Genomic DNA, 24,150 nt, shown 5'->3' on the forward strand with positions numbered 1-24,150 from the left:
GGGGGATAAATGAGTCCCCACATAAAACGTGGATATCTCAAATCCAAAGGAATTATCAACTCGGGCAAGACCTATCACTCTTAACTCTAAATTTTGAAGAGGCTCTGGATAATGTAATGGCTAGGTAGGCAGGTCCTAAACTTTGTCTTTCAAGGACTAGTGCGTACGTGCATCCCATATTCGGGGAAAGGGGTTCCTTTGATGCAAACCGACTGATTTCAAGGCAGGTACGTGATGATATCTAGAGTTTCGCGGCTATACTACTTGACTTCGTTCTGCGTTTTGCTACAACTCGCTCAGCAGCAAACAAGCTGACCGCTTTGTCCGGATAGGCATATCTCTCCCCTTATTTCTAGTTATGCACAGCGATAAAGACGATGAACCCAGCCTGTAAAACCATGATTATCGAGGAATCGCAGGTGCCTGCAAATGGGTTAAGTTCTGCTTGGTTGGCTCAGCGCTTAAAACAAATTGAGAAAGCCCGAGTGAACGGGATTGGTGACACGATTCCACCGCCTCGACTAGTTGTATGCGGTGACCAACATTCGGGGAAGAGTTCGGTTCTAGAACGTCTTACCGGAATCCCATTCCCCATAGGAGATAATGGATGTACTGGATTTCCTATCGAGATTGCCCTTCGACACACCAGTGCCCCCCTCCCCCAGCAGATCACTGCCAGTATCCTTCCCCACAGCGGGCGACCTCCCGAGTTTCAACATGCTCTCAGAAAATACCACAGGCAGCTATCTGACTTATCCGAATTGTCTAATGTCGTCGAGGAAGTCTCGTCTCTATTGAGCATTTCTCTCCCTATCACATCCGGTTCCGACAACATTGTTGCTGCCGATGTACTACGGATCGAATTCATGGCCTCTGCAGTTTTTGATATCACTATTGTCGACCTTCCTGGCCTTATATATATCCCTGTTGATGAAAAGGCTGGAGATGGAGACCGTATTAGAAGGGACCTGGTAGAAAGCTATATTTCAAACCCACATACGATCATATTGGCCATCCTTCAAGCAACAAGTGATATCGCCGATCAGAGAATCCTACAGCTTGTACGCAAACATGACCCTGAATGCCAGCGGACTGCAGGCGTCCTCACGAAGGCCGACCTTGTTAACCCGGGAACTGAGCGCAGGGTCGTGGCTCTGGTAAAGAACCTGGATATAACCACGTCAAATTTTGAACCTTTTCTCCTCATCCCTTCATCTGAGCCCGGCTACGAAACTGATTTCTTCCGCCAAGATGTCTGGAAAGACGAGCATCTTAATCGGAGTCGAATAGGCGCGGACAATTTGAAGACATTCATCCAAGAGCTTCTGGAAGAACAGATTGAGCGTGAGCTACCAAATATCTGGGACGAGATTAAATACAAGCTGAGTGAGGTTGAAGAGGAACTCAGGCTACTCGGAAATGAGCGGCAGACAGTTAGTCAAATTCGGTCGTCCCTGTTAGACATGAGCATGCGTTTTCATCAGCTCGCCCAAGCCGCCTACGATGGTCAATATCAGGGAACTGCAACGGATTTCTTTTCCGACTGTAACAATAGACTTCGACTACAGGTTCACGTCGCCAATGAGGAATTCTCTGCATATATGCGTGATAACGGAGAAAAGAGAAAGGAAGTCAGAACCCCTGACGAGAGTCCAGGCGTTCGTTTAATAGCAGATGAGATCTATCCGGAACCGTTATATGTGACCACAGATGAAATGATGGAATGGATAAAAACGGTGAGCTCTCATCAATCTGTTCACTGAATACGTACCTAGATACTAACTCATTAAGTAGAAATACTCCGAAAGCCGTGGCCGTGAGCTCTCAGGAAACTATAGTCATGTCTCTTTTGCGGAATTGTTTCATGAGCAATCGAGCCGCTGGCCATCCATTGCAAAGAACCTCACCCAGAGGGTAGATCAGATGGTGGCGACATGGGTTAGCAAGGCAGTAGCCGAAGTTACTCGCGAGAACCAGCTGCGTCGCCATATTACTACACTCTGTCAGAGGGGCCTTGAAGAAACTAGAAAGCTCGCATATAATGAGCTGGAGAAGCTGATTGATGATGAATCCGGGCAACCGATTACGTACAACCACATCTATACCTATAGGATGCATAAGTTCCGGGATGAATCAAGTAAGAAGATTCTCAGACCCCTCATATCGGATGCCGTTGAAAGTGGATTGGATGCTAGCAAATTCCTAACACCAAGTAAAACCGAACTAATTGAGAAAGCGATGAACGGAATCCAGGACAAGATGTCGGTGGATGTAGTTGAACAAGGTCACAAGGACACCAAGATGGCCCTGGATTCTTACTACGCGGTATGTAACTAGTCTCCTTTCCATTAGTCTTCGTATATTAACCTGAGGAACAGTTGGCAATGAGGACATTCGTCGACAATGTCTGTCGTCAAGTGATTGAACGTCATTTTATGAAGCGACTCCCAAGCATCTTCTGCCCTCGGATAGTTGCTGAACTAAGTGACGAAGACCTCCTACGGATCGGCTGCGAATCACGAAAGCAACAAAACAGACGGGCTCAACTTGAGTCAAAAGCACAGAGCCTCCGCGAGAGTCTTGCTGATAGGTAGATGTCTCTTGTACGAATTTAAGGTCGTTGGCATTGATTTAAGTGACAGGAGCTGTCTTGTAGGACTCTTACTAGCTGACTTGTAACCTGCAGCAATTCATAAGCAAAAAAGGGGTCTATAATTTTAGTTTGTTCGCTGCTTTCCTAATTCTGATGATTATGTGTATGAGAAATTCGAGTAAGTAGCGTATCTCAGGCCGCGTAAAAACAGTTTACAATCACGATACATCAAGTTTCACTAATAAAATGAGAGCGCGTTAGATCACATACGTGATATATATTCCGAAACTAAGCGAGTGTGATCAAGGCCATGACAAAATTTAAATCGGAATAGAAGCATATCCAAGCACTCAGCCATTCCACCATCGTTTTCTTCAACCAAGCTCCCCAGTTACTTCAGTTCTTCGGGAAAGTCCACATCATTCGGTGATATCCATTTATAGCTTGACACAGTTGAGGGCGCCAACAGCGACCGTGCCCTATAATTAGACAAGTTCGTTGTTAGAAAAAGTTTCCATGATTCTTCGCTGTTATAATTAGGTAGAGGGTTATACGTACAGAGACTTGGGAGTCACAGCAGTAGGCCTCTCCACCGCAGGAGTTGCCCAGGATGTTGAGGATGCAGCTGAGAACTGGGACGGTTCCAGAGCAGCAGTATTCGTACGGCTGCGAGTTGCTGCAAGAGCCTCCGCCAGTGCGAGCTTCAACAACCTCGGCAGGGGCAGCAATGGCAACAGCGGCCAGAGTGAAGAGAGTGGTGATGGTGCTGAACTGCATTTTGAATGTTGTAAGAGGGTCGGGCTCGTTTGAAGAGAAAGACTGGAGTGCTGGTAGTGAACTGAAGATTGTTGCGAAGACTGAAGACTGAGGACTGTTGATCTGCGATGCTGTTTCTAACTCTGGACTTCGAGGAGGTTTGACGAGCTTTATATATTCGTCCACGGCGGTTACTCATTGTACATGGCTACCTCCAAATCCGTAGGGCCTTGCGCCTTCGGGCATGATACTGCATCCTAATCTATTCTGTCAAGACGGCGTTCCGTGTCGGATGTGATCTCGCACTGATCTGTCCGATCGAGATGAAGGCTAATTGAGGATGGCCCGCGAGAGCGCCTTGGTCGCCGCCACAATATCTTTGACATGTCCATTCATTTCACCGTGTGACCCTGGTCGTATGTTTACCTGGTCATGGAGAAAATTCAGGTTTCGACGATCGATGCAAGCCATCACAGTACCAATTACTCTAATCAGGTGTGAATCGCTAGCCAATCATGGCTAGCGAATGCTAACAGGCATCTCTTATCCAATAAGAGACCGCGTTCAAATTACATTCTTCAGCTCTCGCCGTGTAACCCAATTCTAGATTCAAGCCACATGGCTAGTAGACATGCAGCTCTCAGATACGACAAAAGTCCCCGGAAGTGCCGGTGGTCTACCGTAACTCCACACTACAGACTACATATATGACCTATCATAGACGGGAATACCCGTTTTCGACCCAGGTACTCGGTCGTAGTCGAGGCAAAAAACAGCAGTGATCTGTGCCTTACACAAGGCGACCGTTGTGATCAACATAATTGCTGAAGGTAGAGAGATTCTGCAGCTAATTACCGATGAGACATGCTTAATAACGGTTGGGCGACATGTTACTATAACAACTGCAATATAACCATGTAAATTATAAAGTAGCTAGCCTGCAAGAAATAGGGACGACTCGCACAGCATCACTAGGTAATTAACTACCGTGTGGTCGCACAGTGTATACATGCCGACAACGTCATAGCCGCTCCCCGGAGCCTGTCTCCAGTGCACGCTATAGGAGTAGCCCACCAGCCTTACACTTTAGCTTCCACGATTGGCGGGAATTTCACGGTCATATACCAACCCATGTAAGCCTCGCGGAATAAATTAACTAACCAGTTCCCATGCCGCCATGACGTTTAGGCTTCAGCAGTCTCCTAGTCTTCAACACCTTTATAACGTAGATATCATCACAAATTTTAGATAAGTTTACAGCTGCATGGCGGTGTAGAAGAATCCTTGTCTAAATCTCACCTCGAGCGGCGGTTATAATGCTAAAGCTGATTAACCTACATGTTGAAAATGACTACTCAACACGGGATATCAGAGTCTATACTCTTGGAGGTTTAGGGCCGGTAAGGAACCCTGTTATAACAACACATGATATTATCTGAGATCAAGGCTAACCAATGGTAGCCTATACTCTTCCACTGAGATCTGAGACGACTAGCTGGGGCTGTCTTAGAGATCTAAACATTGAGCGGCAAGGGTTTCGATTCAGCTAGTAAAGGGAAGTTCCGGATGAGACATTACATACCGAGACGGCACCTCTTCGACTATACTCGCCGCGTAATCCTCCATACATTATGATGATACTATTCCCTACTAAGCATATTCGATGCGAAGGCCAGCTGACAGTAAGCAGCCCATATCTAGGAAGGAAGACTCAACACCATTCAGAAACATCCAGTAACCAGTTCGCTGACCTAATTGAACAATTAGCTCCTCACTACGGCCAGCCTTGAGATCCTTCGAATAAGAAACGACTCCGATTCGAGGACAGCAACGGGCGTGACGAGACTTGATATTGAGTAGTTAGGTTAGCTTGGGGGAGAAGGCATTTCGAATCATACGATTAAGGCGATCTTTAATTGCCGCGCGAGCTAGCGGCATCTTAGCTTTGCTAAATTTATTTCAGAAAGCTTCACATCTCCATACGCCACGTCGTAACTATGTTTCTTGATGGCTACTCTAATCTTGGCTTGTGATACAACTCAGCGGCAATTGCAAAAATGCAGACTTGGCAAGACGTTGTGGAACCAAGTTGGGAATATCAGGTTTTGTTACAGATGAGGCGAACTTACCCCTATTCAGAGTTTCCCCTTCACGCATCGCATATGGAGCCGGCGCCGGAGTCGACGTGGGTCGATGGAATCGAATCAAGGATCTAATCAAGCTTCTATTACGAATTCGGAAATTATAATCGAAGAAAAAATTCGACTATGAATCTACCTGCAGAAAACATGCACGGCTGGGGGTGCTATTGATCGGGACCTTACCTCGACGCGCTCCTCTATGAGCAGGGTTAACATTCACTTCTGTATAGCGACAGGCATGCCTAGTTCGGGAAATAGCTCATTATTACCTATATACATAGTTCCGACCTGCCAATGTTTCCAGCAGGCCACGATAATCTAGATTATTAGTCAAATGTCACAACACGAGGACTTAGCCATGCATGTCAGTGGAAGATGTTAGAATATGCACCTTACCGGCGAACGAGAAGCGTCTATATGAAAACGTGCCTTAGACTGCTTGGCTTGTAGGACTTGATAAGTTGTGCTTGGGCTTCTGCGCCAAAAGCAAGTTACGATACGAACGCCACGCCTGCACTTGAAGAACCCCCGGGAAATGGCTTATGTAGGACAGGCCGAGGCTATCAACTTTCTCCGAAAAATAGGTAAGATGACCGCTATGATTTAGATACCAAAGCCCTTCAAAGACAATGCTAGATTGTGGGGTTTTGCGTTAATCATCATGATCAGCGCGTATCCCATGTGGTATACGCGACTAATCGAGATGTTGCAATTTTCGTCAGAATTGCAACATTCGGCTCTAAAAAGAAATCACAATGATAGCCTCATATCAATCCATCAAGTCCATCAATCCGTACAAACCTATCTCGGGCAGCGAGTTTCACCACTCCTAAAAAGGAGATATCGTCGTGCGACTTCTGCAACTTGTACAATTCGAGGAAAACGCTTACACATGCTCAGCCAATGGGACTAAATCCGAACCGTACGATCGCTTGATGGCGACAAGCGGCTCAGGGCAATCGACTTACACAGCTTCCCGAGTCATGGGAGGATGGTCAGCAACCGACTTGTCAGTTTCGAGAACCAAGTCGTCATGGATATGCCAAATGAAAATAGAATACGAGGAATGCGAGGTACCTATATCACTTCTTATTCCATTATCCACATATGCTAACCTTCTCTTTTTACCTCTGGGGCTATAGTGAAACTCACTACTTGCCACCGCACAGAACAGAACCAAGGAGTGCTGAATCCCAATGGATGGACGTTCGATCTTTCTCCTAGGCCACAATAATCTAGCCCGCTAGCATTCCGTGCTGCCCGCCCAATCATATTCTTATTCCAAGTCCCTGGCATCCAGCTAGCGTTTTGAGGAGCTGCCGGATCGTAAGAGCGGCTGAATCCCTTCGAACGACCCATTATCTAGACGGTAAGATGAGCTTCCGGCGGTTAGTTTGCTCCGGCGGGCCAACTATCTCCATGTTGCTTTCAAGGTGAGATCAAGGACACGGGGAGGCGGAGTGGGTAACGAATTATGGCGTTCTGGGGGCGAAAAAAATATAATGGGCTCAGCTCCATCCCTTCATTGAGGTCGCGTTTGATTTCCCAGACAATTATCTCTTCAACCTGTCATTGACTACTTAAAAAGCCCATCATTTCAGCTTAGGAGGTATCTAATAAGCCTATCGATGTCGCATTGAGTGGTAGTAATGTCAATGATGGGTTGATGTAACTTACCTACACTGCCATTTCTTTCTTCCATCATGTTAATAATTTTACGTAGGGTCTTCTTCCCCGTGTATCTCATGTGTCTTCACTGCGATTGCTATAACCTCTGAAAATCGACTCAAGCACCCCTTATCCACATAGAAGAAAACGAATCGGAGATTGCCAGTTTATTACCTTTGCCCCGACTACACAGAAGCGGCTCCTCGATCGAACCCCTCGTGAAGTTACCTCACACACCCACAACCTTCTCTACACTCTCTTTAGCAGCACAAATCTCATTCGCAGTTTCACAGTCGGAAATTTCGGCCGAGAATGGATTCTGTTAACCCGGCCGGAAGGATCCGACCGCTACTCGAGTGTGGTCAACATGGTGGCCTTCACCGTAAGCTCGATGTCGGCGGCATCGTACGATTTATGTTGTAGCTGAAGGACCATGTGCAGTTATCGTCGATTTTCACCTCATACACTTAGCGGTGATACCTCAAAATGTCAACAAAATTGTGGAACATGAGCTTGATTGACGTGTTTGTGAGTTTCCCTTTAGATCCAGATTCCGAGGACATGAACATTGAAATTCAAGAAGAAAAAAAGTTCGATGTGAAGTTAACCCTACCCAATGGGAGGTCCGCCCCAAAGCCTCACACCTACGGATTCATCGTGTCATGCATTACTGCCCCATCTGCTCATAGAAATTCGAATGCATTTCATTGCATGAATGCGTACACTGCACGAAGCCACGAACATCCGCAGTTGGCACAGTAGAGTAAAGCTGATCTTGTTGCATTTGTTGAAAATGGCCTATTTAGGAGAGTCTAGAGATAAACGATAGTGATCCGTCACCGAATGAACGAAACTAAACGTAAAATTATCAAGTATAAGAGCCTCTCGGTACGAATCAAGGAGAGAGCGCGATATTCGGCAGTTGTGAAGTTAGCGGCTCAAAGTGTTGGTTTCTCGAAGTTGGGATAAAGTTATGGCTGTCACCTGCTCTGAAAGATCTCCACCTGCCAAACGGCTGCCCGCGCCAAGAGACGTCATTGCTCGCTGCCCCACCAACCTTACATCCAATTGTCACCTAAGCAAGAGCATCCCATCCCATTCTCCGATTGCCATCCCAGTATCTAGCTGCCTACGACGAGGCAAGCGCCTATCCATATCCCTACCTACGTGTAACCTAACGCTCTAGTCAGAACCATAATATCCCTATAACGACGACATCTCTTGCTTTTTCGCTATCTTCTACCCTCATACCTGCGCCCTCGCACACACTACATAAGTCTTCATTCGTAGTCCCGACCCCACCACCAACGCCGCCACCACAACCATGAACCGCCTCTTCGGCAGCGCGCCCAAGGCGCCCAAACCCACGCTCAACACCGCGATAACGAACCTCGACGGCCGGATCTCCTCCTTCGACGTAAAGATCGCCTCCCTCAACGCCGAGCTCGGAACCTACCAATCCAAGATGTCCAAGATGCGCGACGGGCCGGGCAAGAACGCCTTAAAATCCAAAGCCCTGAAGGTCCTGCAGCGGCGCAAGCAGTACGAGTCGCAGCGGGACCAGCTGCAGTCGCAGGTGTGGAACATGGAGCAGGCGCAGACGATGCAGGACAACCTGGCGGGGGTCATGACGACGGTGGACGCGATGAAGACGACCCAGAAGGAGCTGAAGAAGCAGTACGGCAAGGTCGACCTCGACAAGATCGAGCGCATGCAGGACGAGATGGCCGACCTCATGGACGTCGGCAACGAGATCAACGAGACCCTGAGCCGCGGCTACGAGGTCCCCGACGACGTCGACGAGGCTGAGCTCGACGCCGAGCTCGAGCTGCTCGGCGCCGAGATGGAAATGGAGGGCGGCATCGAGGCTGGCGGCGTCCCCGACTTCATGAGGGACGAGGTCCCTGAGTTCATCGACGAGCCGCCCGAGACGAGCGCCAAGGTGCAGGAGGCGGCGCGGTGATCCTACGAGGCAGACCTACGAAAGATACCTAAACACAAAATACACATCTTTTTTTTTTCTTCCAAAGAAAGGAGTTACGGGGGTTCATGACATAGGGTTTAGCAGGGTCTAAATATTGGTTCATCGTCATTTATTATACTCTATTTAGTTACCGTAGTTCCATCATGCTATTTCACAGTGTTTCGACCTACTGTAGCACATTTGCGCCGCGTACGGCTATGATCGTCGGCACGGGCTCAAGTTTAATACATGCAATGGAAGCGACGTAACACAAGAAAGTTCTTACTCTACCGTCCCAAAAAACACAGACGCCTCTTCAAGATCTGGGTCTCCGTTGCAGAAATCCCAACCCACAATGGTACTCGTTTGACTACAACAAATAATCCGTCGTGCGTCGAATTGTAATTTGAAGATCCGCGCAGGGCTTGTGTCTGCTGGGGCCATGTGGGGATGCTGCTGTTGCTGCCCCTGAGCCTGGGCTTGCAGCTGAGGTGCTGCCACCTGTGGCTGTGGTTGTGCTTGTTGACCGTGATGCTGGATATGTGGGGTGGTGATATTGGCGATAGTAGGAGGCGGGCCACCACCGTTACTGGTCATGACATGACCCGCCGAAGCTGTAGAGGAACTAGCGACAGTAGCATTCAACTGTCTCGGCGACGTATGCTGGCCGGTTTGTCGGGCCGAGGGATGACCAGGCTGCGATGCCGACGACTCTCCAGAGCCGGAGGTTGCTGATAGAGCTCGTTGTATAGACTCCCTCGCACGGTTCTGTGCGATCTGTGCTCGGACTAGAGCCGTATTCACGACTTGCCTCAGCTGTGAGCGCACAAGTGCGTTTGGTTCGCGCTCAATGGCCGCTTGGATATGATGTTGGTATGTCAACATCGTCGGATAAGCTGCTAAAGCCTGTTCAAGAGCTGCCGGGCCTTGTGGCACACAAGTATCGATCATCTGAGTGTATGATGAAGTAGTTTGGGGGGTGATGGTGGCGATGATGGGATGCTCGACGTGAGTAAAGTTCGGGTGTGTCTGTGGAAGTGCTGCTGGCGCGCTTGCAGGAGGTGTCGGTAGATTGCGATTCGACGTCGATGATGCAGCGGCTCTCGAATTTGAGCTGGAAGGACACTGTCTGAGAGCAGCAGCAGCGCCTTCTTCCTGCCGAAGTGTATGGGCATTTCTCCACACACCCTCCCGGTCTCGTCGCCAGATTATGATGCTCTGATCGTATGAACCAGAGACTATTCGCCCGTATGGGCCACCACCACCACCGGGCGGTAATTTAGCCCCATAAGCCGTGATATCCTCAGGTCGGCGGCTGCCCGCGTTGTGGGGCCGGCGTCTTAATGACTGCATGTCCTGGAGATCACCGGCATTTAGGGCCTTGAAGTACGCTTGGTCAACAGCTCTGGCATCCAGCCGATCTTGCTCCACGCTGTAAGGAAGGTCGCCAAACCCAGCCTGTACTGTTCGAACCAGGTTCGTATGTCCCCGCAGACTCGCAACTTCGAGCCCCGTTTCCCGGTCAAAGACCTTGACTTCATTATCGCTACTTCCACTTACGATGCGTCTCCCATCGTACTGAACACAGGCGATACCCTTATTATGCCCGAGGAAAGTTCGTTGGCACATCTGATTCGGCCAATCCCAAACTTTGATGTGCCTGTCACCGCTTGCTGAGACGATCTCGCGCTCGCAGATCTGAACGGCGTTCACGGCGGCACCATGCCCTTCGAGGCAAGCGATCATGGTATACGGCGGCGTAATAGCGGCTTGGTTCAATGGAGAATCGTCGAATCCGTAATTTCTCAGGTTTATTGGTACGGGACTGACGGCTTGAGAACCACCGTATCCTAAGTCGCCGGGTCGTAACGGAACACGGTTAAAAATCTTGATGGTCTTGTCCTTCGAACATGTGACCAGGATCCGTCTATCGAACTTGACATTAAGAACAGATTCCCTATGAGCCTGTCGAAGTCTCTGTATGATTTCACCTGTCGAAAACTTCCATAGAATAACATCTGAATCACTGCTTCCAGAGACAATGAGATCTTCCTCCGGATCCGAGTCAAACTGTAGGCAGAGGACTGAGCCGGCGTGGCCTCCAAGAGGTCGTCGTATGAGGCGGCGTGTGCGTAGATTCCAGATTCGTAACGTGCGATCTCGACTACCACTGACAAGATATTCTGAGTCGTATTGTAGGCTGTAAATGCACTCGTTATGTCCCTCGTCTAAGTGATCTGGGTGAGGCAATTGGAAATTCGTGAATCGGCCACGGTCCCAATTGCGTTCTAATCTCCGTCTCATCGTATACAGGTATTTCCAGTTTATCTTGTACCGACGGTCCCTCGTATCATAAATCCAAAGTGTTGACTTAGGTAAGCTAGACAGACCGGTAGGCGCATCAAGAAGCGAGCGTGAAAGTTCTAAGGATTCAGCAGTGGCCTTTCCTTTACCTTTAGAGACCTGTGAAGCAGATTGTCCTCCGAAATCCGGCATAGGGCTAGGCGATTTCATCATCAGATTGCCCATATGTTGGGTAACGCTATTATTGCTTTGGAAAGATGAACCGCTCTCTCCCGGCCGACGAGCAGAGAACGCGCCCTGGGCGTATATATTAGACACGGTTTCTCGCCCAACAAGGACATTGCCCAGTCTATGAAAGTAGGAAGCACTCACATTGAACACATTTGTTGCTGGTTCTTGTCCTACAGACGCATCAGCATCTACCATCTCGTAATCCTCGTCGTCTTGAGGCGTCGTCTCGGAGATTGCTCGCTTTTTGTTGACATGGCCATCTTCGAAAGTTTGAACTCTCTGGGAGGAGATCTGGGAGGAGAGGCTCTCGTTCATGCGTTGCTCGGCGGCAATGATCTCGGACGGTATTGCCTTCCATCCCTCTAGATAGAATAATCGTTCCCATAGCTTGCGATCTATAGCCAATTCATACCACCCCCGGCAGCACATGGCGACGTGGATTAAGGACACGGGGTCCAGGTAGCCTAAGATCTTGAGGCATATCTCGGGAGGTAGGCGTTCGACGAAGTTGATGTAGAGGCGGGGGTTTAGCTCGTTCATGACGATATCTGCAATGACAGTAGTTGGTAGTTCGTTCAGGATAAGCATAGCCAGACCTGCGGGTTTTAGATGGTCACGTCAGCGAAAGAAAATAAACAACATAGCATGGCGGAAGGGAAATTAAAACAAGGGTGACGACAGTGGCTTGATTCCAATTATGGATACGGAGAAGCATCCGGTTTGGAACCGAAATGGGATAACTTACGAGACTTCTGGTGCACCGACAGTGTGGGTAATTGAGCCGACAACCATGCCGGTATATCGGCGGCTGAGCTCTTTGCTGCCAGTGATCCGTTGTTGACAAGGCTGGCCGGGTCGGAAGGGTTCAGGGGGTGTTCGGAATAACCCTCGTCGGGTTCTTGGGCAGGAGAGAAGGGATCCATCAGGTTATTATAAGTAGAGTCGGCTCGTGCTTTATGATTAGTGATAGATGTTTCGTTGATTGTTGGGTATGGGATCTTTGCAAGTTCGAGCAATTCGCCTTATTCGACGTGGGTTAGGTTAATGAGGTGCAGGGGCAGGCAACACCTAGGCGGGCCGGTCACAGGCGATGGAGCAGAAACTTAGTAAGGCAGCGCACGCTGCGCCAGACTTGGCCGAATACTGGTTGTGATGGTGGTCGCGATGTATCAAAACGTGAGTCGCAGATAAGGCCACCAAACGAATGCAGGGTACGTCCCCCAACCAAAAAAAGAAATTGCCAAGCGATCTCTATAGCACGCGGCAACGAAAGACAATTAAGAATGTTCGGCGTTATGGGAGATGTCTGGTAGATTAATCTTAGGTGCGTTTCGTGATCGTAAGTATCGTAAATCTGAGGATGATTTGCTTAGAGGTCCGGGCAACCGGGGCTGTAGGCGGTAGAGAATGAGATTAAGGTTGCACTAGGAACTTGTTGATGTGACTACGCACGGCTCCTAGTAGGAAGTCATGGATGACTCCCATTGGTGTTTGGCAGGGCAGGTTCCACTGATCAAGTTCGACAGTCTGGGGCACCAGCTGCCACGCAAACCAGGGTTAGAGGCTTTAGTGAGGGGTTATTCCTTCCTGGTCCTTCTACGTACCAGATACCTAGTAGGTGCGATGAAGACTTCATACAAGAACACAATATGCATACATGGACGTTAGAGAACTCTACACTTACATACAAATATATGTTTACGTACTTTTTTCAAGTAAAGTCTAAGGAATTCGTTTAGTGCTTTGATATATCATAGCCAATACATAATGTTGTAGTAACTACTAGATAGTGTTGAGTATCTTACTTAATGACAACATTTATTAGTCAAATAGAGCAATAGAGAGAAGACACATTTTACCTCTCATCTGCGTTGGTCCTTAGAAGTATATAAGATCCTATTCCACTCGTACCCAGTATTCATGTAGTAATATAAATGTAATTATGCTTTGAGACGGACCTGTCAGAGACTTGAGTGTGGAGGATGCACATTGTCATAATAGGCCGAGTAGAATCAGCTATCGTAATGCTAAACGTGCCCGGGCTGCCCGGAGCATATCCACATTCCTCGGCCGAGTGCCGATCGCTGCATCGTATGTTTATAGGTGTCCTGCTGTCGAGACAATAAATACCAAAATAAGATACATATGTCTGGAGTGAAAGCGAATCATGACATGGATAAGGTGGATATCTTGTGTTCGGGATATAGGTACGTAGGTATATCATGAGTGTTGGCCATCCGACAACCACAGATCTAAAGTGGCAGCTCGGTTTATCCCGATAGGCTCACTTTTATATGCTTATTACCTATCTATGTAATATAGGTAACCTCCCTCATCGAGGTCAGAGACGATTAGTCTCATCTTTACAACATATCTCCTCAAATAAAGTGTTTAAGCATAGAACGGAAGTGACATGACTTCCCAATACATGGCATGGAAAGATAATCATAATATAGGTTTAGGGCCGAGTCCATTTAGCTAGCAATACAACTCCGGTGGACTGTTTCAACAAGTCTTACCTGGTAGTGGTTACTACTAGGTAACCATGCTATTAATAGTTGGAGATAACGTTATAAGAGCCTCTAGAGAATGCAAGATAGAAACTAGTTCAGCATGTGATGCCTGACAAGTCCAGAGAAGCATGCATAGAAGCATCACGGAACTTTGATATCTGACCGATTAAGGAGTGTTCCATATTTTTATGTCATTAATCCTTATGCTACCTTATCTCTTCGCGGCTAACCATGCATAGAGAACGCCATCACACCTTGATCACTCCATATGCCTGTAGGATTCGAGCTCCCCGCTTGGTGAATCGTGATGCGCTCATTAGGGTCCCTACCCCTTTTTTAATGTTGGTGAGGGACACAAAGGAAATTGACGAAAGTTGACGCGATCTTCTTATGATAATTGGCATTTTCTTAAGTATTGACAGCTGCTATCTTCTTATATATATATACATAGTATAAAGCATCCCAACTGGGTTGGAAAAGAACCGACCTCTTATGTTGAGTGTCCGCATGACTGACTGCGTTGTGTACTTAATAAGGAGCAGCCAAGAAAAGGCGAATGCTGAAGCGAGTTAGAGATAATACAAATACCACCCGCACCACTACTTCCGTGTCGCATTTACGCAAGTTGATGTAATTTTGGTATATTTTAAGGATTGCTTGCAGTAAGGCTTCGTACATACGTGGAAATTTCCAGCCCACTGGTCCATCATTGTATTCCTTTCCCTTTCCTTTTCAGCTCGTCGTCTGGCATCGTAAGCCGAAGGTTCCATTCTGATCCTGCCGTACTAGGATACAAGTAGTAGTAAGCACATTTAGGGTGGCTTCTTTGAAGTACGTAGTAGATTCCCTCTATAACGTTAGCGGGGGATAGCGATAGCATAACCACTAATAAACCCACCGTCGTTTGTCAATGATATCGACCCTAGCAGCCTAGGCAAAGCACGGGAAAGGCTTGTCGATCGTGGGAGTTTTCTTGTTCAGTGCAACGGGATTTAACCCCTTCAGGAATAGTGACGGGGGGTTCGCTAATTTGAAACAATCAAAGTCCATCACGATTAATGCCCAATTGCGGGAGCTTGTTAGGTCTTCCTTCGGTGACATAAATGTCCCTACTGCGTATATCGTTGCTTTACCGTATTCCGAGTAGGCTAGGTAGTAGAGGTAGGTTAGGTTAGGTGCCTAGTAAAATGCCTACCTACGTACCACTCAATAATGCATGTGGATTTGTTCTTGGGCGCCTATTGAATAATGTGTAAGCTGGGATTGAGGTATTGGCGGTGTATTACGAATTTGTTGATATACTCTTCGCAGCATTGAATATAAACGATATAAACGATAAGTATGCATTTAAAAAGAATGTACCATTTTCGTCGAAAGATGGCGTTACTTTAACCTCAATGCCCATGAGATACAGGAAGAAATTGAAACCTAAATTAGTATTGGCAATCAGACCTCAAGTTCAGTCTTAAAGAGAGCACTTTCCATGAAGAATAGAAGGGGTGAGGGGGGGTAAAAACTGCCGGGTATGTAACATTAACTAACCCACTTGGGACAAATTGGTCATTGAATCATTCCTGATCGTCAACTCCTTACAACCTACTGCCTACAACTTACAACCTACGCACCCAGCACACCCAAACCCAACAAAAACCAATCCGCATTCCGTCGCAATCCACTATCCACCTATCCACCACCATTCACACAACCCAATCTATCCATCTGCTCCATTCGCCATCCATTCGCAATCTGCACACCGTCAATACATCGAGAAAGCCACAAGACAGAGAAGACGAACCACACAACTAGCCAACCCGACTATTTCAATCTTACATAGCCTTATGTAGGTACAGCACCTTACAGGACCTGCAACCGCCCACCTGACCTGCACCAAAACCCGCAATACGCAATCCACAATCCGATCGGCAGAAGAGAAAGAGGCGCCAGCCCACCCGACTCTTCCAGAGTTGAATATTGGTCGCCTGTCACCTATAACCGCCCGAGTTGCGACCCTCTCGATTTTCGATGTTTCAAGTCCCCATACTACTATAGCAACCCATTTGCACTATACTACTATACTGGCCTCTAGCAATACTCCATATTCGGCTGCTTTTTCATTCCTCGTCCTCCCGTGCTGCGAGAAAGGAAAGGCGCAGAATTCATTCGGAACAGTTCGCGTGACGGACGCTGATTCACGGAGAAGGCTGTGAGAAAAGGCATAGGGAAGAAGCAAAAAAAGTAAAAGGAAAAAAGAGGAGTCATCTCATCCACCTTCGTCTTCGTGTTATACGATCGTAGATTTCTGAACACGATAATTCCGATTGCCGATTAATTCACCTTATGAATTATATAGCTTAGAAGGGCAGTATAACGGCGATAGAAAATAAGGATTGCCTACGACCTCACTAATATTTCTTGCGGCGATCTCACCAACCCTATTCTTACACACCCCGCCCAACCCGCTGTGTCCACTTTGTCCGATAAATTCTGGCACTCCCAATCAAGGCTTCCGAGGACGACTAGCCATTAAAGCACGGCCCAGCTCTGCGGATCTCGCATGGGCTGAATAGCATGGCACATGCTCCGGCTCTTTTACGGACGAACACGGCCCCCGTATTCCCAGCCGACAACAAGTACGGTCCTATGTCTACTATGAGTAGTCTTCGCACAAGCCAGTTGTCTGGCTCGACAGCCCTTAACTCGTCAAATTCCTCGCTTACATCCATGTCGACGTCTACCGTCATCGCTCCATCGAGCAATGGCAACGTCGTGCCTACTACAAATATCATCAACCAGAAAGCGGATGCTTCCCGCTCGCTATACCAGATCTGCATCGCATTGAAGCTGCGACTAGCACGCGTCCCTAATTTTGAGACTCACCTCGAAGCTCTCAACGCACTCGGCGACGAAGATGGCCCGGTCGAGTCACTATGGAACTTGTTGCGGACGGGTCTACCGCTGCTCACCGTATACAATTCCCTGCAACCTGAGGTCCCCTTAGAAATCGACCCAGCCGCCAACGAGAACAAGCGATCTAAATTAGCCATCTTCAAGTTCGTCGAGGCTTGCTTGAAACGACTTGAGATCCCAGCCTCCGAGTCTTTCGTGATCAGTGATCTTATGGGTAACGACACTACTGGCTTTGTTAAGGTATGTTTCACCCGAGGCATTTGGTCTTAACACACACGCGCGATCGAACTCAGTTGTCATATGTCACGAGCAGACAAACTAACATTTTTACGTAGGTTATCCAAGTTGTAAACCGCGTCTTAGACCTCGCCGAGCGCCGCGGTCTTCTCCTACAAATGCAGCCATATCCAGAAGACATCGGTCCTGTCATTCCGGGGTCTCAGATGACATATCGCGATCATATTATTCAAGAACTAGTTGACACAGAACGGAAATATGTGCAAGATCTCGAGAACTTGCACGACTTGAAGAGAACGTTAGAGCAGAAGGGCGTGATTCCTGGCGACATCATCCACCAAATATTCTTGAACATAAATTCCATCCTCGATTTTCAGAGACGATTCTTGATTCGTGTCGAAACCACCAACTCAATGCCGCAGGAGACGCAGCGATGGGGCGCACCATTCGTCACATATGAGGATGCCTTCGATATCTATCAGCCATTCATCGCAAACCAGCGTAAAGCTGGCCAAATCGCAAACCAGGTCTTTGACAAGATCCAACTAGCTGACCATCCTGTTTCGTTTGATTTCAACACATTGGATAGTTTCCTGCTGAAACCGATGCAGCGATTGGTGAAGTATCCTCTATTATTGAAGGTTTGAAAACACATTCCTATTAATTGGACTTGACACTAATTTGCATTAGTCCCTACTGAAAAAGTGCGAGGACGAAAATATTAGAGCGGATTTGATTGGCGGTATCGATGCGGCGGAACGAGTCCTCACAAAAGCGAATGAGGCAGTCGATCGCGATCTGCTAGATGAAGCTCTGGAAGACTTAATACGTAGGGTCGATGACTGGAAGAATCATAGGGTGGAATCTTTCGGAAGATTGCTACTGCACGGCGTGTACACAGTTGTCACCGGCAAAAGCGATCAGGAGAAGGACGTAAGTTTCGCGAAGGTTAAATCTGCTACCAAGGAGTATGCTGATACCGTTCAGTACGAGATTTACTTGTTCGAATGTATTCTCCTCTGCTGCAAGGAGGTACAACCGAATAAAAGTAAAGAAAAGAAAGACAAGAACAAGACTGGTCCAAAGATCCCTAACAAGAACAACAAGTTACAACTAAAGGGGCGGATATTTATGACAAACGTGACTGAGGTCTTGTCATTCGCGAAACCAGGTAAGCTACACAGAGCTTCAACTGGAGGATTCAGCCTAATATTTCCAGGGTCCTACACTGTACAGATCTGGTGGAAAGGAGATCCCGGCGTGGAGAACTTTGTCATCAAGTTCTCTAACGAGGAGACGATGAAAAAATGGGAAACGGGGTTAGTTGCGCAAAGGAAGGAGAATGCGCCAGCTTCAGCCACGAGTCCCGACCAAGCGACGCCGGCCTTTACCTGGATGCAAAACCAGAATAACCTCGAGAATCCTTACGCCCAACAAGAAGACGAGGAGGAAGAGGAAGAGGAAACGCCCATGTCGCAGATATCGCCGCCAGGCATGGGCTTTGGATCGACCGGTGGAGTGATGCCCAATCGTAATGCGTCAAGTTCGAGTCTCCGGGCACGCTCTGCGACTGCTGAGAGTGCTCAGTCACTAGCGGGCATCGCCAGAGCGCCTCCACCGCGCTTCCCTCTTCCGGCGCCTCCAGGACCGCTGAGTCTTCAGACACAAGGTAGTGCGCCGTCACCCGGCGCTCGTCTCGGTGACTCGTATTTCTCACCCACAGCAGAATCGCCCGCGTCGTCGCGAACGAGTACACAGAGTACAATGTTTGGGGCTAATGGTCAATTTCCATTTCCAAGAACTGGTACTCCCCAAGCTGGTTGGGAAGATAACAATCGGTATACCGCACCCGCTATGCCACGAGCTCCTTCAAGAGATGGCCCATCTCCGATGAATGGGAGGAACCCTAGGGGACCTTCATTACCTGTAATGGCCTCCGGTTCGCAGACGCTAGCCCAGCAGCAACGTAGTCGGTCGTACAGCACGCCTGATATCAACGGGCAACCTAACGGCCGTAGAACCAACAGTACTACTCCTGTTCCTGCCGTGCCTGGCATACCGCCCCATCTTCATCCAGCACACGATTCAAACATCCCACGATCTCAAACTGGTTCCCCCAGGCAGGAAGTGCCTGTCCGGACTAACACCCAAAGTCCAGGTGTCCAACGCGACGCGAGGTTGACTCAACAGTCCGGTCAGCTCGGAGGGACCATGTCACAATTCCCTACTCAACCCGTCTACTCCCGGCAGACCACTCCCGCCCCAGCCCCAGCAACAACAGTGCCTCAGCCGCTGAACCTCAATAACCAACAACCTGTATCGCCAGCTCTCGGTACAGCTACCCAGGGTAACCCGTTTTCGAATCCGGATTTGCCAATTCCCGCACAGCTGAAAGTCAAGGTCAACTGCGATAATGGAACATATTTCACTCTTGTCGCTGCGTTCAATACCTCATACCAATCGCTCAGGGACCGCATTGATTCTAAGCTCGGCCGATTTACCAATAGTTCAATTGCTAAGGGCAATCTGAAATTGCGGTATGTCGACGAGGATGGTGATTCCGTAACAATCGAAAGCGACGATGATATACAGATTGCATTCTCGGAGTGGCGTGAGGGAGTGCGTGATATCTACTCTGGCGGCGTTGGAGAAATAGAACTTTTCTGCGTCGGAGGGACCGATTGAGCACACAATAAAGAGACTAAGTGACGAAGTTTGAAGAGACATCTCGAACAAAAAAGAGTTCTCGGGGAAAAGGAGTCGGCGTGTTTCAAGGACTCCCAAGACATAATACTAATCTGGACTTCATTGATAATGATACGCTACACGTCAGCAGCAAACAGGTCACAGCTTGATACCATTTTCTTTCGCCTCAAACCTATAGACGACATTCATTTCATGATTCTATGATTCTTGCACATACTTTTGATACCAGATCTTTCTTGATCACACATGGAACTGGCTTTGGGTTCCTGCCAGATTCAAAGGAGCCCGACACTCTTTTATGTGTTCGGTGTTATACCAGAAGAATTCTCGATCGTTATGGATAAGCCTTCATTATCAGGTCTGTTTTGAAGCTCCATAGGTAAGCATCGTTGCTTCTTCCTATCTAAATACTATACTTTGCGACGCGTTCAACTATCACTTCACCCTCATACTCTGCGGCACAACAACTTTCGGGGATCGCGAATTTCGCTAGGATTTGGGAGCGTGACTGCCAGCCTATATGGGGAGCTATGGGAGAATAATAAAGAGATTTCGGACTTTGGCCCCTTTTATAACCTTGCACGGATCGGCGCTAGTTAAGATAGGATGGCGGTTCTGCTGTTTCGCGCATCTGACTTCGCAAGCATGAAAGAGCAAGAGGATTGTTTTCAGCATTGGCGGGGAGTACAGCTAGGGCTTCATACTGTCGGTGTAATGTGAGTCAGACTTGACGGGGTTGATTAGCCGTGGCATTCTGTAAGTCATCGGCGAGTGTACTGGTGAATTCTACTCAGAGTGTTAAGAAGAGGCTAAGAGTTCTGAGAGCTGACTGCCGTATATAGGCGGGCTAAAATGAAGATGTCGTAAACTATCCCGCGTCTGTCTTGTACTTGTTACATTTAGCTCCGTCAATTCGCCTATATAGCTAAGTGGTATACGTAATGAGAGGTTCTTATTATTTAGATATGTCCTTAGATGAGCCGGATAGGGATGGGCTTAACGCCGTCAAGGACGGACATGTGCTTCCGTATTTTGCCTATTTTGTCAACTTGGCTTCATATTATTCGTCCCCCTTAATGCCTCCTCCCCGTCCTAAATTTGACATTTTATCAAGCGAGGCATATAGCGTTGTATCAAGTTGGAATAGAGTTGAGCCGTATAGATGAACTAGTGGCATAACAAACTCACAGCCTACCTGGTTAGTTCCTCCGACTATCATTCACCATCCGGGACTTATAATCCTCGGCCTACGCCCTTATGTAACCAGATGATCGACCTTGTGTCTTTACTTCACGCTAAGTACAGTTCTTATTCATAGATATTGCCAAACTCGAGACTAAACGACAGTCATGCTCTCATCCCTCGCTAACCGCTTTTTCTTGCTCGCAGCGGCGACGATCCCGGCGGCGGTAGCAAAACCCGAACAGATCCGCGCCGTATCGTCGCCCATCTTCCACTACTATTTACAAACCTATCCCGAGGATCGTACGTCTACCCTTGCCGTCTTACCTTCACATCATATTGCGTCTTTCCAATGTCCATCTACTACCTACCTAGTCTTCTCCCCGCACCCCAAATCACAGTAGCAAGGGTGAGAAAAAGGATAGGCCTAACATTTTAAATCTATCCCAACAGCAACGATCCCGGTAATGGGCCCCGAAGCCAGCAGCGAGTACTTCGAGATCGGCTCCACGATCCAGAACGCGAACACGTCGGCGTACCTCAACATCGGCGACGACGCGACGTCCTACAAGACGCTGACGTTCGCGGACGCGAGCTCGACGGACGCCTGGGCGCTCGAGGGCGACACGATCATCACCGCGACGGGGAGCAGCTTCGGGCGCCAGCTCAACTTCCTAGTGTGCCAGCTGAGCGGCAGCTACTGGCAGGTTTACTTACAGACGGGGAGCGAGACGCCGAGTGGGAAGACTTGTAGTAACTATCAGAGTCTGCATCTGCCTTGTTTATGCTGAGGTGGGATTAGGGATGTTAGGGCGTTGGGGGTCGTGGGGGTTCGGGTTATTATGTCGGTAGTGAGCTTCGTTGTGTGATAAGATGAGAACATGGAAATTTACAGATTTCGGTGAAACTTAATCACTGTTTGTTGCGCCCCAGAACATAAGAGGCTGCTGTATTACAACATCATCGGGTCGTCATTGGGCCATTTTGGTTGATCCCCCTTTTTACCCTTTTATGGGCTTGGCATTAAATCATTCGTTCCCTCCGGACTTGACCGTTAGTCAATTACGGCCCCGACCAATGTTTAAGTCGTGAATATATTCGTAGTCTCTTGACGGCGTTAGTCCAATGTACAAATTTTAGTACATGGTGGTCGAGAACCACCGCCAGCATTTCAGCTTAGACCTAGCTTCCTTGCATGATAATCCAGAACGCCACCTCATGCTTTTACTAGTGAAAGGAGTTATGTCTTCCTGCCGTAATAGCTTTTTCCATTATCGTACAGGGCAGCAACTATTCCTGTTTACTGCTTCGGTCATGATGCGCCGAAATGCCGTAATACGTAACGACCTTATACCACGGCCGTGGTATAACCTTTCCCATCCCATCCCATACCATATCCTCCCATTCTGAGCCTATCATCTCTTCTTCTTCTCTTGAAATGTGAGCCTATCCTTAAACCGCGAAAGGTGGTAGTTGATCTCGCTGGCTTTCGGTTTCGGAGGCGGGGGTGCGTCCATACAGGCTCGCAAAGCCTGCTCAACTGTCGCGCATCCTGCTGTGTTGTGTCCTGCGGATGCCCAGCATGCTATTCAGGTAAGGGAGTCAGCCGAGGTACAACATGGTGAGAGATGATTATTTTGTTATGGGGGATATAATGGTATGGGATATATTATGTATGGGGTCGATGGCGCATACCTAGGACGGAAGACATGAGGGCCACGCATGGTTTCTCCCGTCGGCCATTCGGATTGCGAACTCGGAGCGTCTTCAACGGAGGAAGACGAGTTGGTCTCTGAGCCGACATGTTAGAGGGTCGAGTTGGGTATCCCAATCGTTGATTATTATGCCGTCAATCGTAAATCGAAAAGCGCGTGGGTCGACATAAAGCTTTTCCGAATTTCCAGAGTAACTAAAAATCAAGAAGTTTGATCTACCTACCCGGGTGGGGGGGGATTCTAGACATTCTTATGCAATGACCTTGACATTCTAAATTATCCTTAAAATAATAAATGCAAAAAATGATGTTTCCAGCATATTGAGTATAATATGTAATCAAATATACATCCATTATAAAATTATACAAGGGTTTTCGACCAATTATATACGTAGGAAAACAATGCTTATTAAGGAAAAAGGGTTTTGGAGCGCGAACAGGATATTTTAATAACATGTATTATTAAATAATGACCATTGTATAAAGGAATATGTTGTAATTAATTGCAAGGGTGATTAAGTTAAAATATTTTAGGTGTGCAATGATTTTCGTCCTGCAATGGTGGGGCTAGTTTGAAAAGGGAAGAAAAATGGGAAAAAGGGTAGGTGCACCTTCTTAATTAAGGAAGGTGCTTAGTATTTAAGTAGGTAGGTAGTTTTTTTTTTTTCTTATAGATGCACTGAGTGGGAGTTGAACCTAAGTTTATTACATACTACGGGTATTACAGTTTTACGAGTCATTAGGCTTGACCACTTGGCCAATTAGCTTACGAATCTACGCGCATGTGGGGCAAGTCCAGATCTTGGAGCTTATATCCTGGGTTCAGTCCTTAAAATTTGATTGGTGAGACCCCCCGGAGATCCGCCGAGACCCACCATTGCAGGGAGAAAATCATTGCAGTAGTAAGAAATTATTGCAATAAGAGAAATAATGGTGTTTTTATATAATGATATTACGTAGATAATGGGTGTATGCAGGTAATAAACAACTAGGTAAAATGGTGTCCCAAGAAGAACAGTATATCAACGTGGTTATTTTAGCCCTGGCTGGCCACTATAACTAGAGCTTATACCTGACTTCAATCAATTGATTACTAGATACGTCAACGTTTTTTAGGAATATTCTAACGCAATCATGTCGAAGCTATTGCCAGGAGTGGTGATAGTTGCCAGTATGCAATTAAGGGGCAATAATGTCAAGGAACCCCCCCCACCCGTATAGGTAGCTAGAAAAGG

The 24,150-nt window shown here is 47.7% G+C and overlaps 7 protein-coding genes across 7 annotated transcripts; 4 read left to right on the forward strand and 3 right to left on the reverse strand.

Annotated features, from left to right (window-relative positions):
* Positions 1 to 27: 27 nt before the first annotated feature.
* On the forward strand, positions 28 to 3,173 carry F4807DRAFT_444330 (putative dynamin GTPase). The gene is made up of 4 exons (XM_047999648.1): positions 28 to 227; positions 333 to 1,736; positions 1,795 to 2,325; positions 2,379 to 3,173. The coding sequence occupies exons 2-4, from the start codon at positions 378 to 380 to the stop codon at positions 2,592 to 2,594; spliced, it is 2,106 nt and encodes a 701-aa protein (XP_047849567.1). The 5' UTR covers positions 28 to 227; positions 333 to 377; the 3' UTR covers positions 2,595 to 3,173.
* F4807DRAFT_465017 (uncharacterized protein) lies at positions 3,031 to 3,370 on the reverse strand (the record flags this gene model as incomplete). Its single annotated transcript, XM_048002226.1, has 2 exons — positions 3,031 to 3,072; positions 3,152 to 3,370. The coding sequence occupies 2 exons, from the start codon at positions 3,368 to 3,370 to the stop codon at positions 3,031 to 3,033; spliced, it is 261 nt and encodes an 86-aa protein (XP_047849568.1).
* Positions 3,371 to 8,082: 4,712 nt separating this feature from the next.
* Positions 8,083 to 9,240, forward strand: F4807DRAFT_444348 (uncharacterized protein). Its single transcript, XM_047999649.1, has one exon. The coding sequence runs from the start codon at positions 8,483 to 8,485 to the stop codon at positions 9,119 to 9,121; it is 639 nt and encodes a 212-aa protein (XP_047849569.1). The 5' UTR covers positions 8,083 to 8,482; the 3' UTR covers positions 9,122 to 9,240.
* Positions 9,241 to 13,221, reverse strand: F4807DRAFT_444349 (WD40 repeat-like protein; the record flags this gene model as incomplete). The annotated part of the gene is made up of 3 exons (XM_047999650.1): positions 12,402 to 13,221; positions 11,798 to 12,252; positions 9,241 to 11,722 (listed from the first exon to the last, which is right to left on the reverse strand). Coding segments are annotated over exons 1-3 (2,947 nt in total), but the record flags the coding sequence as incomplete, so codon positions are not given.
* A 3,362-nt stretch (positions 13,222 to 16,583) lies between these two features.
* Positions 16,584 to 20,479, forward strand: F4807DRAFT_294138 (uncharacterized protein). The gene is made up of 4 exons (XM_047994857.1): positions 16,584 to 17,316; positions 17,412 to 17,954; positions 18,004 to 18,484; positions 18,533 to 20,479. The coding sequence occupies exons 1-4, from the start codon at positions 16,738 to 16,740 to the stop codon at positions 19,996 to 19,998; spliced, it is 3,069 nt and encodes a 1,022-aa protein (XP_047849571.1). The 5' UTR covers positions 16,584 to 16,737; the 3' UTR covers positions 19,999 to 20,479.
* A 144-nt stretch (positions 20,480 to 20,623) lies between these two features.
* F4807DRAFT_294110 (uncharacterized protein) lies at positions 20,624 to 22,168 on the forward strand. Its single transcript, XM_047994856.1, has 3 exons — positions 20,624 to 21,217; positions 21,338 to 21,504; positions 21,655 to 22,168. The coding sequence occupies exons 2-3, from the start codon at positions 21,369 to 21,371 to the stop codon at positions 21,990 to 21,992; spliced, it is 474 nt and encodes a 157-aa protein (XP_047849572.1). The 5' UTR covers positions 20,624 to 21,217; positions 21,338 to 21,368; the 3' UTR covers positions 21,993 to 22,168.
* Positions 22,032 to 23,494, reverse strand: F4807DRAFT_444368 (mitochondrial ribosomal protein 10). The gene is made up of 2 exons (XM_047999651.1): positions 22,897 to 23,494; positions 22,032 to 22,786 (listed from the first exon to the last, which is right to left on the reverse strand). Exons 1-2 carry the CDS (start codon positions 23,003 to 23,005, stop codon positions 22,617 to 22,619), a joined length of 279 nt encoding a protein of 92 aa, XP_047849573.1. The 5' UTR covers positions 23,006 to 23,494; the 3' UTR covers positions 22,032 to 22,616.
* Positions 23,495 to 24,150: the final 656 nt, after the last annotated feature.

The sequence above is a fragment of the Annulohypoxylon truncatum genome, assembly GCF_022578515.1.
Source record: "Annulohypoxylon truncatum strain CBS 140777 unplaced genomic scaffold F4807scaffold_47, whole genome shotgun sequence".
Lineage (NCBI taxonomy): Eukaryota > Fungi > Ascomycota > Sordariomycetes > Xylariales > Hypoxylaceae > Annulohypoxylon > Annulohypoxylon truncatum.

Coding starts and splice junctions, on each gene's coding strand:
- F4807DRAFT_444330 (XM_047999648.1), top strand. CDS start 378: ATGAACCCAGCCTGTAAAACCATGATTATCGAGGAATCGCAGGTGCCT. Junction 1,737..1,794: donor TGATGGAATGGATAAAAACG/GTGAGCTCTCAT, acceptor CTCATTAAGTAG/AAATACTCCGAAAGCCGTGG. Junction 2,326..2,378: donor CCCTGGATTCTTACTACGCG/GTATGTAACTAG, acceptor CCTGAGGAACAG/TTGGCAATGAGGACATTCGT.
- F4807DRAFT_444348 (XM_047999649.1), top strand. CDS start 8,483: ATGAACCGCCTCTTCGGCAGCGCGCCCAAGGCGCCCAAACCCACGCTC.
- F4807DRAFT_294138 (XM_047994857.1), top strand. CDS start 16,738: ATGGCACATGCTCCGGCTCTTTTACGGACGAACACGGCCCCCGTATTC. Junction 17,317..17,411: donor ACACTACTGGCTTTGTTAAG/GTATGTTTCACC, acceptor ATTTTTACGTAG/GTTATCCAAGTTGTAAACCG. Junction 18,485..18,532: donor CTTGTCATTCGCGAAACCAG/GTAAGCTACACA, acceptor TAATATTTCCAG/GGTCCTACACTGTACAGATC.
- F4807DRAFT_294110 (XM_047994856.1), top strand. CDS start 21,369: ATGCTCTCATCCCTCGCTAACCGCTTTTTCTTGCTCGCAGCGGCGACG. Junction 21,505..21,654: donor ACAAACCTATCCCGAGGATC/GTACGTCTACCC, acceptor CTATCCCAACAG/CAACGATCCCGGTAATGGGC.
- F4807DRAFT_444368 (XM_047999651.1), bottom strand. CDS start 23,005: ATGTCGGCTCAGAGACCAACTCGTCTTCCTCCGTTGAAGACGCTCCGA. Junction 22,787..22,896: donor CCTCATGTCTTCCGTCCTAG/GTATGCGCCATC, acceptor TTACCTGAATAG/CATGCTGGGCATCCGCAGGA.